The sequence below is a fragment of the Zonotrichia leucophrys genome, chromosome 5 (assembly GCF_028769735.1).
Source record: "Zonotrichia leucophrys gambelii isolate GWCS_2022_RI chromosome 5, RI_Zleu_2.0, whole genome shotgun sequence".
Classification (NCBI taxonomy): domain Eukaryota; kingdom Metazoa; phylum Chordata; class Aves; order Passeriformes; family Passerellidae; genus Zonotrichia; species Zonotrichia leucophrys.
Window position 1 is genome coordinate 41,624,237 of NC_088175.1, and position 13,151 is coordinate 41,637,387.

At 43.1% G+C, this 13,151-nt stretch overlaps 1 protein-coding gene across 1 annotated transcript; it reads left to right on the forward strand.

Annotated features, from left to right (window-relative positions):
- Positions 1-897: 897 nt before the first annotated feature.
- On the forward strand, positions 898-12,129 carry MRPL23 (mitochondrial ribosomal protein L23). Its single transcript, XM_064715257.1, has 5 exons — positions 898-1,008; positions 1,134-1,256; positions 1,888-1,970; positions 3,814-3,887; positions 11,761-12,129. The coding sequence occupies exons 1-5, from the start codon at positions 983-985 to the stop codon at positions 11,923-11,925; spliced, it is 471 nt and encodes a 156-aa protein (XP_064571327.1). The 5' UTR covers positions 898-982; the 3' UTR covers positions 11,926-12,129.
- Positions 12,130-13,151: the final 1,022 nt, after the last annotated feature.

The window sequence follows — 13,151 nt, forward strand, 5'->3', positions numbered from 1 at the left end:
CCTGACCACCTTCCCGGTAAAGAATTTCATCCCAACATGTATTCTCTCTCAGTTTAAAAGTTGTCCCTTGTCCTGTCATGGGATACCTTGGAAAAAAGTCCCTGTCTTTCTTATAAAACCCCCTTACATACTGAAAGGTCACAATCAGCTCTCCATGCAGCCTTTCCCTTTCCTGGCTGCACAACCCCAGCTTTCTGCCTGTCCCCACAAGGGAGGTGTCCCAGCCCTTCCAGCGTCCCTGTGGCCTCCTCTGGATCGGACCCAGCAGCCCTGTGTGTGTTGGGCTGGGGTCTCACCAGCGTGGAGGACAGGAGGAGAGCCAGGACAGGACCCCAGCAAAGGCAGACAGCACTGCAGAGTCCCAGAGAGATAAGATTTTTGCATAATCACAGAACTGTTGGGGTTGGAAGGGACCTCTGGAGATTGTTCAGTCCAACCCCCCTGCTATGGCAGTGCCACCCAGAGCAGGTGGCACAGGAATGTGTCCAGGTGGGCTTCAGTATCTCCAGGCAGTGAGATCCTACATTCTCCTCTGGCCAGCTGCTCCAGGGCTCTGCCACTCTCAGTGTGAAAATATTCCTCCTCGCGTTGAGGTGGAAATGCTCGTGTTTCAGTTTACGGCCATTGCTCCTTGTGCCATCGCTGGGCAGCCCTGAAAAGTCTGGCATCGTCCTCCAGGCACCCGCCTTTGAGATATTTGTACGCGATAACGAGATCCTCTCCGAGTCTTCTCTTCTCCAGACTAAACAGCCCCAGCTCCTGCAGTCTCTCCTCTTAAGAGAGATGCCTCAGACCCCTCCTCATCTTCCGGCCTGCGCAGGGCCGGGCTGGGCCGGGCCGGGCCGGGTTGGGCACAGCGGCCCCACCACAGGCCCCGCGGCCCCGGCCCGGCCGAGGTCCTGCCGCGCTCCTCCGCGCCACCAGGGGGCGCCGCCGCCCCGCCGGAGCCGCTCTGGCGCGGCTGCTTGCGCGGGGCTCGGCCATGGCGGCGGGCGCCAGGAGGGCCGTGTGAGCCGAGCGGGGCGAACGGGACGGGACGGGCGGCGGTGGGGCGGGATGGGGACCGGGGGGGCTCATTCGGGGCACGGGGTGGGGGGGCAGGCCGGTCAGTGAGCGGCGGCGTGTTCCCGCAGGTACCCGCTGTTCCAGAGGGGCGGCCCGCAGCTGCGGATCTTCCGTCCCAACTTCTTCATGCTGGCGGTGCGGCCCGGCGTGCCGCAGCCCGAGGACACCGTGCAGTTCCGCGTCTCCATGGAGTGAGTGCGGGCACGGCAGCTGCCTGAGGGCTCAGGGCCGGGGGGCCGAGTGCCGCGGCAGGGAGGGAAGGGGCTCCTGCAGCGGGCAGACCCTGCAGAGGGCACTGATTTAATGAGGAGCTTTGCGTGGCTTCTCTCCCCCAGTGTGAGTGAGGCTCAGCCTTCCCAGGGACGGGCTTCGGGAGAAGGAAGTGCCTAGAATTTGATCCAGAGTAAGCAAGGTGGTATGCAGTTATTTGTCAGGACTCTTTCAGCCCGACCAGTTTGCTGGCACGCATTAGAGCCCATTAGACTGTGGCAGGTTCTGGTAAGATCAGCAGCTCCTACTCAGAGTAAAGAAAGTTGTCTCAGGTTGGGCAGTGAGCAAGCCTGCTGAACACAGAATATACCTGGCATTTTGAATGTTGAGGCTACAGAGGATAAATATTTGACAGTTGTTACAGTTTATGGATCATAAATCGCTGTAGCAGTGTGAGGTCTAGGTTGAGTTTACACTTTCATGTCATAAATCTGTCTTGGTTAAAGCAAGAAGAAATATTTTTTCCTCAGTATCAACCAGTCTCTAGTTTATTTTGTTTCAACATTTACACTTTTTTTCTTTCTTTCCCCAAAATGTTTTTTCATTGCCTAGAATGACAAAATTGGATATCAGGAATTACCTTGAAAGAATATACAATGTGCCAGTAGCTGCTGTGAGAACCAGGATACAGTATGGTAAGTGCAGTTGAGTAATGCAAAGGGATGAATACAGCATCCCTGTGCAGCCAGAGCAGACTTTTACCTTTCAAAAGATCTGTTAGATTTCAGCAGACTTTGGTTGCAGTGGTTCCAGGTGCTTAGCTGGTGATGTCTTGTAGCATACATATTTATTCATCCCTTCAAATAAACATGCATCACTTCATATTTGAATGCTGTGATTAAATGATGATGTAAGTTTCACTCTAAAAAGAAAAATCTGACTTTAAAAAGGCTGATCATCCCGGCAGTTATTGTAGCTTGTACTTTTGTAGTTACTACTGTTTCTCCTTGAAGACCAGTGGGTGTCTCCCTTCAGAAGGAACTGCTTCATGTGTTTTAATGCAAGTAGTAATTAAACTTAAATTCAGCTGTAGCCTTCATTTTAAAAATGAGCTGAGATTCGCTTGCATGCACACACAGAAGGTACTATGGTCTAACAAAAGGCAAAGTTTGTAGAGTAAAGAAAATGCTCTGTTGAACCAGTAGATAATGCCAGAAAAACGTCTTGACAAACTTAAATGTTTTTATCACCTGTTGTTACCAAATTTCTGCTACAGACTGGAATGTTGCCATTTGTGGTATTTCTCTCCTGTCCAACACCTAGAAACAGCAACAACAACAAAAAACACTCAAATGTCCACCAAAAGCCCAACAAAAAAAAAAAAAAACCAACCCAAGAAAAAAAGAAAAAACATTCCTAGTTTGACCTATGCTGAATTCTGACTTGGAGGCAGAGGGACTCATCTCCAATTGAAATAAGATCAATTTAGATAATGTCACCTTTACATATGAATGCTTCCTTCCCCAGAGCTTCTCTGACTGCAGTTTGGATGCAGTCAAAAATATTTTTCTTTTTTTTTTTTTTTCATGTTTATTTACATTTTTGATTACCAGGCAGTGTAATTATTGGGTGGAGAGTGACTTATTGGTTAGGACATCTTTGAGGGCTGGGTTTTTCATTTTTCTTGTAGTGACTCTATGAAAGGAATTGTCTGTTTATGATGGTAAGATAAAGGATGATTTTAAAAGGAATAGGAAAAAAGACCTTTAGTAGTGAAAAATGAAGGATAAAAGAAGAAGCTTCAAAATAAGGTTGTAAAACTCTTTAACTTACAAAGGAAGGAAAAACCCTGGAAGTATAATCTGTAATATGCTTGTGTGAAAACCAGAATTGAATTAAGTCATAAATACCAAACACATGTAGTTCCAAACAGCACTGAAAAATAGCCATGCTTGTCCTTATAACCATTTTGCCCCCCTCTGCTAATTTTAGGTGGTGGTATATAGTCAGGGATTAAAGAGGGTTAGAGCTCCTAATAATCTGAGCTCTAATGTCTGTCTAACATGAAGGGGTGAGTTGTACTTCCCACTTCAGTTGAGGTGCTTTAGTTTGTTTGGATGTGGAATATAATATCCTGGTGTATAAACAATAGATCCAGCTCATCAGCTGAATACAAAAAATTGTCAAGTTTAGGGCTACTTAGTGGTAATTTTCTCCTTGTCTTCCTGAAGCTGTGGGTGTTGGGAGAGCAGTTTGTCACCCCTGGCCCCTCCTGGGGAGACTTTTCTCCTTGCTTCTTTGCAGGCTTTGTGTGTGAGGGCGCAGTGGCAGCAGGCTGGTGTTGCCTTCTTTCCCTGCCTGTAAATGAGGAGAGCAGTGTCCACCAGTTCCAGTACCCTTTAATAATTGGTAGTGAAGGAAGAGTATTCCTCCTAACAATAAATCAGAGATAGCCAACTCCCTCCTTCAGCTTGGCCTTGCTTTGGAGAGTTTAGAAGTCCTGGGAAGTAAAAGGTGGGGTTCTCTTCATTCCTGCAGGTGCAAACAACAAGAGGAATCACAGGAATCAGAGAGTGAAGAAGCCAGATTACAAGGTCGCCTATGTACAGCTGGTGAGTTGAGTTAACTTGGACACTTGTGAGGAAAGAGGAGGGCACTGTTAACCAGCCAGCTGAAAGTAATGGCCAGGGAGTTGTCCTGGTTGGCTGAATATTTCTGCCAGTCCTCTGACAGTGAAGGTTTCTTTTAACACATTCCAGAATGTAAAAAGATTTAAATTACTTGCTCTAAAGATTAAATTCAAACAAAACAAGTCCCGTGTTGGTTTGAGGTCTGTCTGTAGGTTGTGGACTGATGTCATAGGGCGCTGCTTTGCCAGAGAGTTTCATGCTGACCCTGTACTCTGTGTGCTGGAAGGTTCACCACTTGTGTGGTTGATTGCTGAAATGTCCAGTAAGTGAAAGAATATATTGTGAGGGTAGGGAACTTCTTATTAAAGGTCTTTGAATTTCAGAGAGGACTAAGGCTTATTCCTTGGAGAGCCTTTAGTCATGTCTAAACAAGCTTGCTTTGTGGCTGAACCGGACTCTGAAACATACATTGGTTGCCCAGTGGAAAAGGAGCTTCATGTTCTTGTAAATTTCTTTCATAACAGGACCAATTTATAGTTTAAACTTCTGTCAGGCTTACCTGTCTTTATGCAAAAAAGCAGTGCAACCAGTGACAGAAAACCTCTTCACATACCAAAATGACATCATTAAAGGGATGGTATTTATGGTTGTAAAACCATAAGCTCCAAATTGCAGTTGGCAACATAATGTCACTGTTAAATTAACTCTGTCTTGGAACAAGGATTCAGTGTTGGAGGAGCACTCTCTGACCCTAAAGACTGGCTAAGATTTCATATAGACTTGGGGTCAAACTCAAGAGGCACAAACAATGGGAAATCTGATTTTTAATATTTCAACATTTAAATATCCTTAGAAGTTTTTTTCTAAGCCGCTTCTGGGAAGGGGAATAGAAAGAAAAGTGAGGATGAGTGTTCTTTGAGACTGCCCTTACCTAATTTAGGAGAATAGTGTAAAGTGCAGTGTTACTAAAAAGTAACAGTTATATTTAGATGAGGAGTTACTTTGCTTTACTTTGCTGAAGTTAAAGGCAACCTCATCTCTGAGGATTTTACATCACTGTGGCTAAAACACACATTCCTTTTTTCAAGGAATAGTTTGCTTTGGTGAGCAGATTCTCCCTCCTGGATTGTGCTAGGTTTTTGTTTGCTGGAGAGCAGAACTGCATGATAAGGAAGTGAATGCTTGAACTGATGATGTTGTATCTCACAAATTGCTTTCCCTGAGTGTTGTTCCTTTTAGAAGGTAGTTGCAGGCACTTTCCATTGCCACAGCCTCCTGCTAGTGACTTCCTTGCTTTTAGAAACTTGTTTCCCAACCCTGAGGCAGACAGGGGTTTCTAGTGAACTGTAGTTCTAATTCTGTTTCACTGTCATGCAGTCTTGTGTCCTGTGTCTGCTGAGGTGAGAAGGAGGTAGTGTGCAACCCATAGATACTCAGGGGGAGGGAGTGGGAAGCAGAATGCTGCTGCTCTCTTGCACTAAGAGGTTTAAGGCAGTGCCTTTGTGTGTTTATTTCACATTCAGCCTCTCAACCTAGAATAATTGCCATAACCTTAAGTGTTGGTCAGCCCAGGTGTGGAGATTTACCTAAACTAGCTTGAATTGGAGGCAGGTGCACAGGAGTAGTTTGGTTGTTCTCCAGCCTCCCATTTTGTCTTCTGAGCAATGCACAGAGCCCTGTTGCACTGTGGCTGGGCTCTCATGGTACATGGGACAGCAAGAGTCCCTTATTGCCTTACGCTGTAGTTACCATAATAAATTCTTAAGGAATGCCATGTTTTCCATCTCTTCCATGAACAGGGACAGGGGACACTTTTTGTGGTGTTTTTCATGTCAAGGGAGGGAATCCTGACTGTTCACTAAACTCTTGCCTGTGAAGCTTGATGTCTGTGTTTTTTCCTCACCTCATTCCTGGTCTCTTTGGTCTGTTTTATTTCCTATTGTTGTTGTGGTCTGTTAATTTTATTAACATTTAGGTTTCTTTATTCCTCCCCCTTTCTCTTTTTACTTCTGTTTGTTGCTTTTCATCACTAGCTCTGATGTCTCAGACAATGAGCTCCCAGCTCTGTGTTCACACCAGCTTGAAACAGTGGGTGAAGCCAGAAACCCAGTGTCATTTCTGAATCTAAAGGGTTTGCCTTCGTTCTCATTCATGGTGTGATCAGGCCATTACAGGCCCCATGCAGTCCATTGTTACTATCTGCCTAATTTAGGAAAGTCTTTGGTAACCACTGTAAAATCCTTATTTTCATGAGAATTAGTTTGCATCTGCCATGACTCAGAGTAGCTGGGCTTTCCCACCATTTTTACCAGCTGTGTTTTCTCTCATTAATCCAGTTTCAAGTTAAAACTGCTTATGACTGGAAAAATACAAATGTGTTTTTGGAAGCTCTTGGGTTGATCTTTCTGTTGCCCACTAGGTGGAAGTATTGCTCTTTCCAGTGTGGCTTTGCAGCTGTGGTGCAGTTTACCTGAATGAAATTGAGTTCATTCTCATGAGCAGTTATGTTTCTCTGCTTCACAAACCATCACCTTATGTGTCCCAGTGCAACACACACATCCTTTGACTTACTGCGAGTGTCTCAAAGGTGGAAGGTGTATGAAGTCATAGTCAACATGCCCTTAGGTGTCAGACTAGTGCCCCAGCTGTTCTACGTGCAAGCATTGTTGTCCTTTCTTTTCCAAATACTATTTCTTGGAGATTCAGAGCTGTTTACTTTATTCTCAGGCGGTAACTGGACAAATAAGTGATCTGTCCAAGCATAATATTTTCACACTAAAAAAATACCTCAAATCATAGAAGGCTGTGGAACAACAATATCTTGCCATTCCAGAGCCTGCTTGCCTTTTTTCCCCTTTTGGATTGTGGTGAGAAAGGTTTAAGTTAGAGACTTATGGCCCTGTGTTATCAAATGCTACTTTTCTACACTGTTCTATTCTTTAAATTAAACCCAAGTTTTATATCTTTGCAAACTAGATAAAATATGTGTAATACAGCAGCCTTTCTACTTACTCCAATATAGCTATAATTGTTATAATGAAAATTAAAAAAAAAAATAGAAGAAAAGAAAGCCAGTGGGAAACTTTGCAGTTGCCTTAACATCAGGGAAATTAAAAAAAAACAACAACATCCCCTCCTTCTCCTCCTTCAGTGTTCTCACTGGTTTAGCTTAACAGGTGTTAGTACCCGTGGGAGCACAACTGTAGACAAGCCTCTGGAATCCAGACCTATTTTTAATTAAACCTGTTTTGAGAAATGGAGTGGAGATGGCTGTAAAAAGGAGGCTGACCTTGTCAGCGTTAGGACTAACACCTATTTAGCTGCTTGAATGATGGCACCGGTGGGAACGTTTTTGCAAATACTTTCTCCTCAACCCCCGTTTAGAGTATCCTGCACACTCACAGTAGTTAGCCTATTTGCACATCAGATGTGACAGCAGTTTTCTTTTGAATTCAGAGGAAACTGGGATGATCATATGCAGTGTTGTTCCTGAGTGGATTTTGGAAGTTGCTTTCTGTGCTGTTTTGCCATACGTTTTAGCATCAGTGTTACCACTGCAGTAGTAGGAGAATTGTTCAAATGCCCTGGATTATTAAACTTAACTGCATTTGCTGCTACTGCTGGACTGCATCCCGTGCTTTTGGGAGTCCAACATTTTTGTAGTTAATGATACAATAAACATCACTTTTCTGTTAATTCTGAAGGACAGTAGTAAGTGCTTCAATTACCCAAATAACCAGAAGATCTCACAGTTGTTTACATGATCAGTGTTTGCTGCATCATTGCTGCACAGTAATATCTGTGCTGATCTTCCATTTCTAAACTTTTCAGGGGACTCAAAGGTCAGAGAAGTATAAGTCAATTTATGCTGGGTAATCCTTCCAGCAGTTTTCTGACGTGAGGCTCGGCAGTGGAAAGGCCAGCACTTGACTTCACAGGCTTAATTATGGTCACTTAACCTCTCATTAAAATGAACGGAGGCAATATGTACCACTGCTGTGATAACTCCTTAGACAGACTCCAAGAACAAGGTGTGTTTTCACCCTTTCTTAGGACAAAGGCTTGAAATCTAAAGGGAAAATACATGTTTGATGCTTAGGTCACTTTTTTTGTGAAGGATATTACTAGCATTTAGCAAAGGAATCCTCATTAGGCCTTGTATATAATTCACTTTTATTTTTGGGTAATGCTGAATTGAGGATTAGAGGAGTAGCAGTTTAATGGGTCCCGTTTCTTTTATCTGAACACTCTCACTTGTGAGACCACCCATTTCACTTGTGCATAGCCTCAGAATCTGTAGGAAAAAGGAAGGTCTCTGGGAAAACCCCAAACTGAGAACAACAATGTATAAAATCATCATGTTGCCTTTACTTTTTTATGTGTTGGGTGTCACCTCTGACTTGCTTTGTTTGGGGCTTTTTGTTCCTTTTTTTAATAGTATCGTAAGGCTTCACTTGAGAGTGAGGTGAACACATGGTGGTAGAGCTTACCCTGACAAATTCCAGAGTATCAGGGGATCACTTCACATTGGTGAAAAAGATCTTTTGCTGTCAGTGCACCACTCAGTTCCATGCAAAATTACTTTTTTTTCAGTGTCTGTCTTTTTCACGGGATTTTCTTTTAGCGCAGCTGTGTTGAGTAGAAAGGTAGTGTTATCTTCTCCCCTTTTCTCTGTGCTTCTAGCTAAGGTAATTATGCTGGCAAAAGTTCTAAAGCAGAAGCAAGTTCTAGCCTTTTTAAAGGTTACTTCAGCTTATGGTAATTTCAGTAATTCAGCAATTAAAGGGATAAATAGCTTGCAAAAAGTAAAACTATGGACAAATGCAAGATTTTCAAGTAAGGCAGAATCTTCCTTTCCGGTTGGAAATGCCAGCACTCCATGTTCTAGCAATTTGTAAACCAGATAAACCCTGATGAACTTGGTAACAATTGCCTGCTTTATTCCAGCGAGGATTTCATTGAGGGTGCATTTATCATATGGTTGTCAGATGGTTGCTGTATAGAAGGAAAAGCTTTTGCAAAGAAGTTGTTTAAGGAAAAGCAACACTGTGTAAAGGAGTGACAATCCCTCTGTCCCTTTGGTAGGCTTTTTTTTAAGGAGGTGGCATATGAGCTTGAACCTCAGTAGCCTCTGGCATTATGTGGAAGATGCATTGAGTGTAAATATGCCTGGACAGACTCACAATCCTTTATGTAAGTTGATGCCTTTTGGTATTCTTAAAATTTTGAAATACCCAAGATACAAGCTTCTTCTGAAAACTAGCTACTGAGCATGCACAACAGCTATTTTTCATACAGCTTTCATCACTCCAGAGCCTTACAGTGCAGTATTACTGCAGAGTATTGTTACTTAAGATTTATCAACCTTCAGTTCTCAGGGTGTAATGTCTTGGCTGTTTCAAATCGTGTTTGGCTGCCAGCCAAAATCAGAATTTCTTCACAAAACAAGAGCTGGAAAGAGCCAACTAGTCTGTGCTGATTTTGATTTATTAAAAGACTCCAGATACAGATTGACATTTTCAGCTCAATATTTGACTTCCACTGGCCTTGAAATGGGAACTGTGAGCACTTTGATAAACAGCTTAAAGGTTTGTCTGGTTTTGCTACAGCCTCTGTGTGTGTCTTTTTTTCCTGGTTTTGCTACAGCCTCTGTGTGTGTCTTTTTTTCCTGGTTTTGCTACAGCCTCTGTGTGTATCTTTTTTATTTTCTTTCCTCTTTTTAAAATAATAACAGTTTTGCAATGCTTAGTGAATTACTGTGGATGTTGTTAGTATGCTTTAGGGACAGCTTTCCTTCATTCTCCAATAAGGGAAATGCATTGGTCCTGGAAGCATACCAGAAGGAAAGAGCTGCATAACAAGAACAGTCCCTTACTACACTGTTACCAGTATAAATAGTTCTCAGATTTTCAGTGGAGGTGGTGTGCCTACCATGTCAGCCTGAGTTGTTTTCTGACTTGTTTAACTAAAATGGCTTCCTCTCCAGGGCAGACAGGTCTGTAGTGTGGGCCCTGTCTGTTCTGTAGGTCCTGCAGGGCTGAGTGACCTGCCCACAGCACAGTTAAAACACAGCAATTTTTTGTAATACTAGCAAATTCCTTTCCAAATGTTTCAGTGTGCTAAAATCCTGGGCAGTGCTTGGCCTCAAGGGTGCTTGTTGCTGATCCTAGTACAGGAAGAGGTGCAGTAGGCTGCATTTTTGGGCTTGCCCAAGGACCCTGGTAAGGCCAATTTCTGTGCCATGAAATGGGACTGTGCTTTAGCTGTCAAAGGACAGCTTTTATGAGGATACCTGTTGGTAATTTAAAGGTACAAAAGAACTGAAACCCCAAGAGTGTACACCAGTGGAAAGGACAACCTTGATATGTTCCAGTTGAGCTTATCCAGGCTAAAATCAAGGAAAAAGCAATGTACACAGCAGCTCCCTTGTTGTTTTTGTAGTATGGTCAGGCTCTTAGGAAACCCCCAAGAAGTATGCAGTACAAAAACAACTGGAGCATTGCTGGGTAGAGTTGGTATTTTGTAGATTCCAGTCTGGGTAATCTCATCTGGGATAACACATGCTTTTTTCTCTCCAAAGCATATGAGGTTTAGATTTTTTCACACCTGTTATTTGCCAGGTCGAGTGTATATGATTAAATAAAACATAGCAGATATTCAGCTGGGTCAGGGGCGTGGTGATGGTTCTGTTGGATTTATTTATGTCATATTTCTGATCCCAGAATGAAGAGTAGGTATGTTGGGGAATGCTCCTTTCATGTCCTTTATGGAACCATTTCATAACTGAGCCTCTTGTTTGGATGTATTTACTGCATAAATTTAAAGACTGGCTCATCTGAAAAAAAGCCAAACCCACCTGTTTTCATCTGAAGCAGTTAAATGCTTTTCTTGAGATTTCTGTATGCAGAATGCTGCCAAAGAAGTTAATGTATTGTAATGTTTCTAAGTGTTTTGGAGAGTAATTTTAGGGTTATGGGTGGCCAGTTAAAAGTTTTATTATGCAGAGTCCCATACAGAATGGAAGGGCTGATATTGTTGAGTTTAATGAAGTTGTGCTTAGAGCAAACACCACTAAAAATAAGTAGGTAATGTTAATGGGATAGTACATTTCCACAGAAAAATGGTTTCCTGCTGTTAGATAAAAACCAGAGACCAAGCAAATGTTTATTTTCCAAGTGGGAGACAGATCTGATGATGATGTTTCACTAAGATGACTTGTCTGTTAGGCAGAATGACTGATGCAGATGTAATCACTTTAATCTCATTAGTGATATATTAGACAGATTGTTTCCACTGTAATTGTTTTACACCATAGTCTTTATGTCTGTTGATAAGAGACCTCTGCTATCTGTTATTCTGTATTCCCACATTACACCCTCCAATAACAGCTGCTAGGAGTGCTCTCTCTTATCCTTAGCTGAGATCTAAACAGCTACAACCACTACTCATATCCTGAGTGTTAACATAATGAATGCCTGCTCCACTGTGTATTTCCCTGGTGGTAGTACTTTAACAAAATCACTTGTTTTGCTCATCTTGCTTTTACTGTGTGACTCACACAACATCTCTGAGTTGATTCAAAGTCTTTGAAGAGATGTCCATCTCCTGATCATTCATCTGTTAAAAAAACCCAAGATGTTAGTATCTTAAGTAGCACACAGGAGGAGAGGCTGAAAGTTAGCTTTTGAGGAGAAGGGACGTACATGTATCTTGGGGACGTGGGTGGAAAGAGATTTTGGGAGGTCACACGGTACAATTCTGCACTAGCTGAAAATTCAGGGTGGTGTCTCACCCTAAGATCATAGCTACTGCAGAAAGGCTGGAATGTCTCTCTGACCATTTGTTTTCTCTTTAGGGCCAAGGACAAACCTTTCAGTTTCCCAACCTATTTCCAGAGAAAGAACAAGACACAGAAACGCGCTCTTTCGATGACTTCAGGGATAAATATATGGAGAAAGAGAAGCAGAAGGAGGAGGGTGACCCCAGACGAGGTGGAGTTCCTGATTGGTTTGGACTTTGATGTAACAAGCCAGCTGCCTTCCTTTAGGCTCAGAGGGATTTTGATTTGCACATCTTGCACTCTTCTCTTCCCTTCTTGTAATGACAGAATGTTTATTCTTGAGCAGCCCTTGCTAGTGTGTCTTTTTTTCTGGCTGTTTGTACATGACTACAACAAAATGCCCCTGAAGAAATAAAAAGGTAAAATAAATCTGACTGCACCAGGTCTTTTGTGTGAACTTGTGGACTATTTCTAGAATGTGGAATTCTTTGTTGTCATTTCTGACTATGAGAGTGTCATTGTGCCTACCTTTTTCGTGCTGCTGCAGGTTGTTTTGAGTAGAAATAGGCTATTTAATTTCCTAGGATACACGCAGTTTCTATTGACTAGAATGTCTAAAAGTCAACATAGGTTAGTCAGAAATGGACATGGAACTGTAGAAAACTGGACTATAGGCTCAGGATGTAGGGTTCCCTTATTGTCACTTACTGGGTCCTACTATCTTATTGCCTTCCTTGCAGTGACCCCTCCTGTCCTAGAGAAATGCATGTGATCTTAATGTACTCTTGTAACACTTGTGTGGCATTTTGGGGACAGGGTTTATAGGGCACATTTGTGACTGTGCACATGTGCGTTTGATCCCCTTAAACATCAAGAAGCAGACAAAGTGGTGCACGTCTCTGCTTGCTGTTGTGCAGTGCAGGTAGCTGTTCTCTGTGACCAACCTGCCTTAGGAATGTTTACTGGCATAGTTGTGCTGGTTTCCTTCCCCACTCCACAGCTACCTTGCAGTACTGGCAAGTGTCCTGTGTGGACACAGTTGTATTGGCATGGAAATGCTTCTGCCAGTGTAGCCTGTGTTGTGCTGAGGACTAATAAAAAGACTCCTTTTACTTTCTCTGGTGTAACTCCCTCTGCTTCCAAGTTACTGATGCCAGCATAGTGGTAGAACTTTTCTTGGCCTTCTGGGCTGCCACGTTCAGTGTTTTCATTTCTTGGCCCTGTGGCTGTTTCTCCTCGCTGTGATGAGGATATTTCCTCTTTGTCTTTGTCAAATGTGCTCTGCTGTTGTGTCAGAAATAGTGGGGGAAAAGGAGGGCTAGGAAGGAATTCACAGATGGAGAAGGGTATCTCTGCAGGCTGTTTGCTGCAACACAGCATGTGCAGGGTTAAATGTATAGCTAATGTTCCCTTGGCTTTTGAATTCTGCCACTTGGAGCAATTGGCAGGGCAGTGAGTGAGCCCAT

Coding starts and splice junctions, on each gene's coding strand:
- MRPL23 (XM_064715257.1), top strand. CDS start 983: ATGGCGGCGGGCGCCAGGAGGGCCGT. Junction 1,971..3,813: donor GAGAACCAGGATACAGTATG/GTAAGTGCAGTT, acceptor TCATTCCTGCAG/GTGCAAACAACAAGAGGAAT. Junction 3,888..11,760: donor AGGTCGCCTATGTACAGCTG/GTGAGTTGAGTT, acceptor TTTTCTCTTTAG/GGCCAAGGACAAACCTTTCA.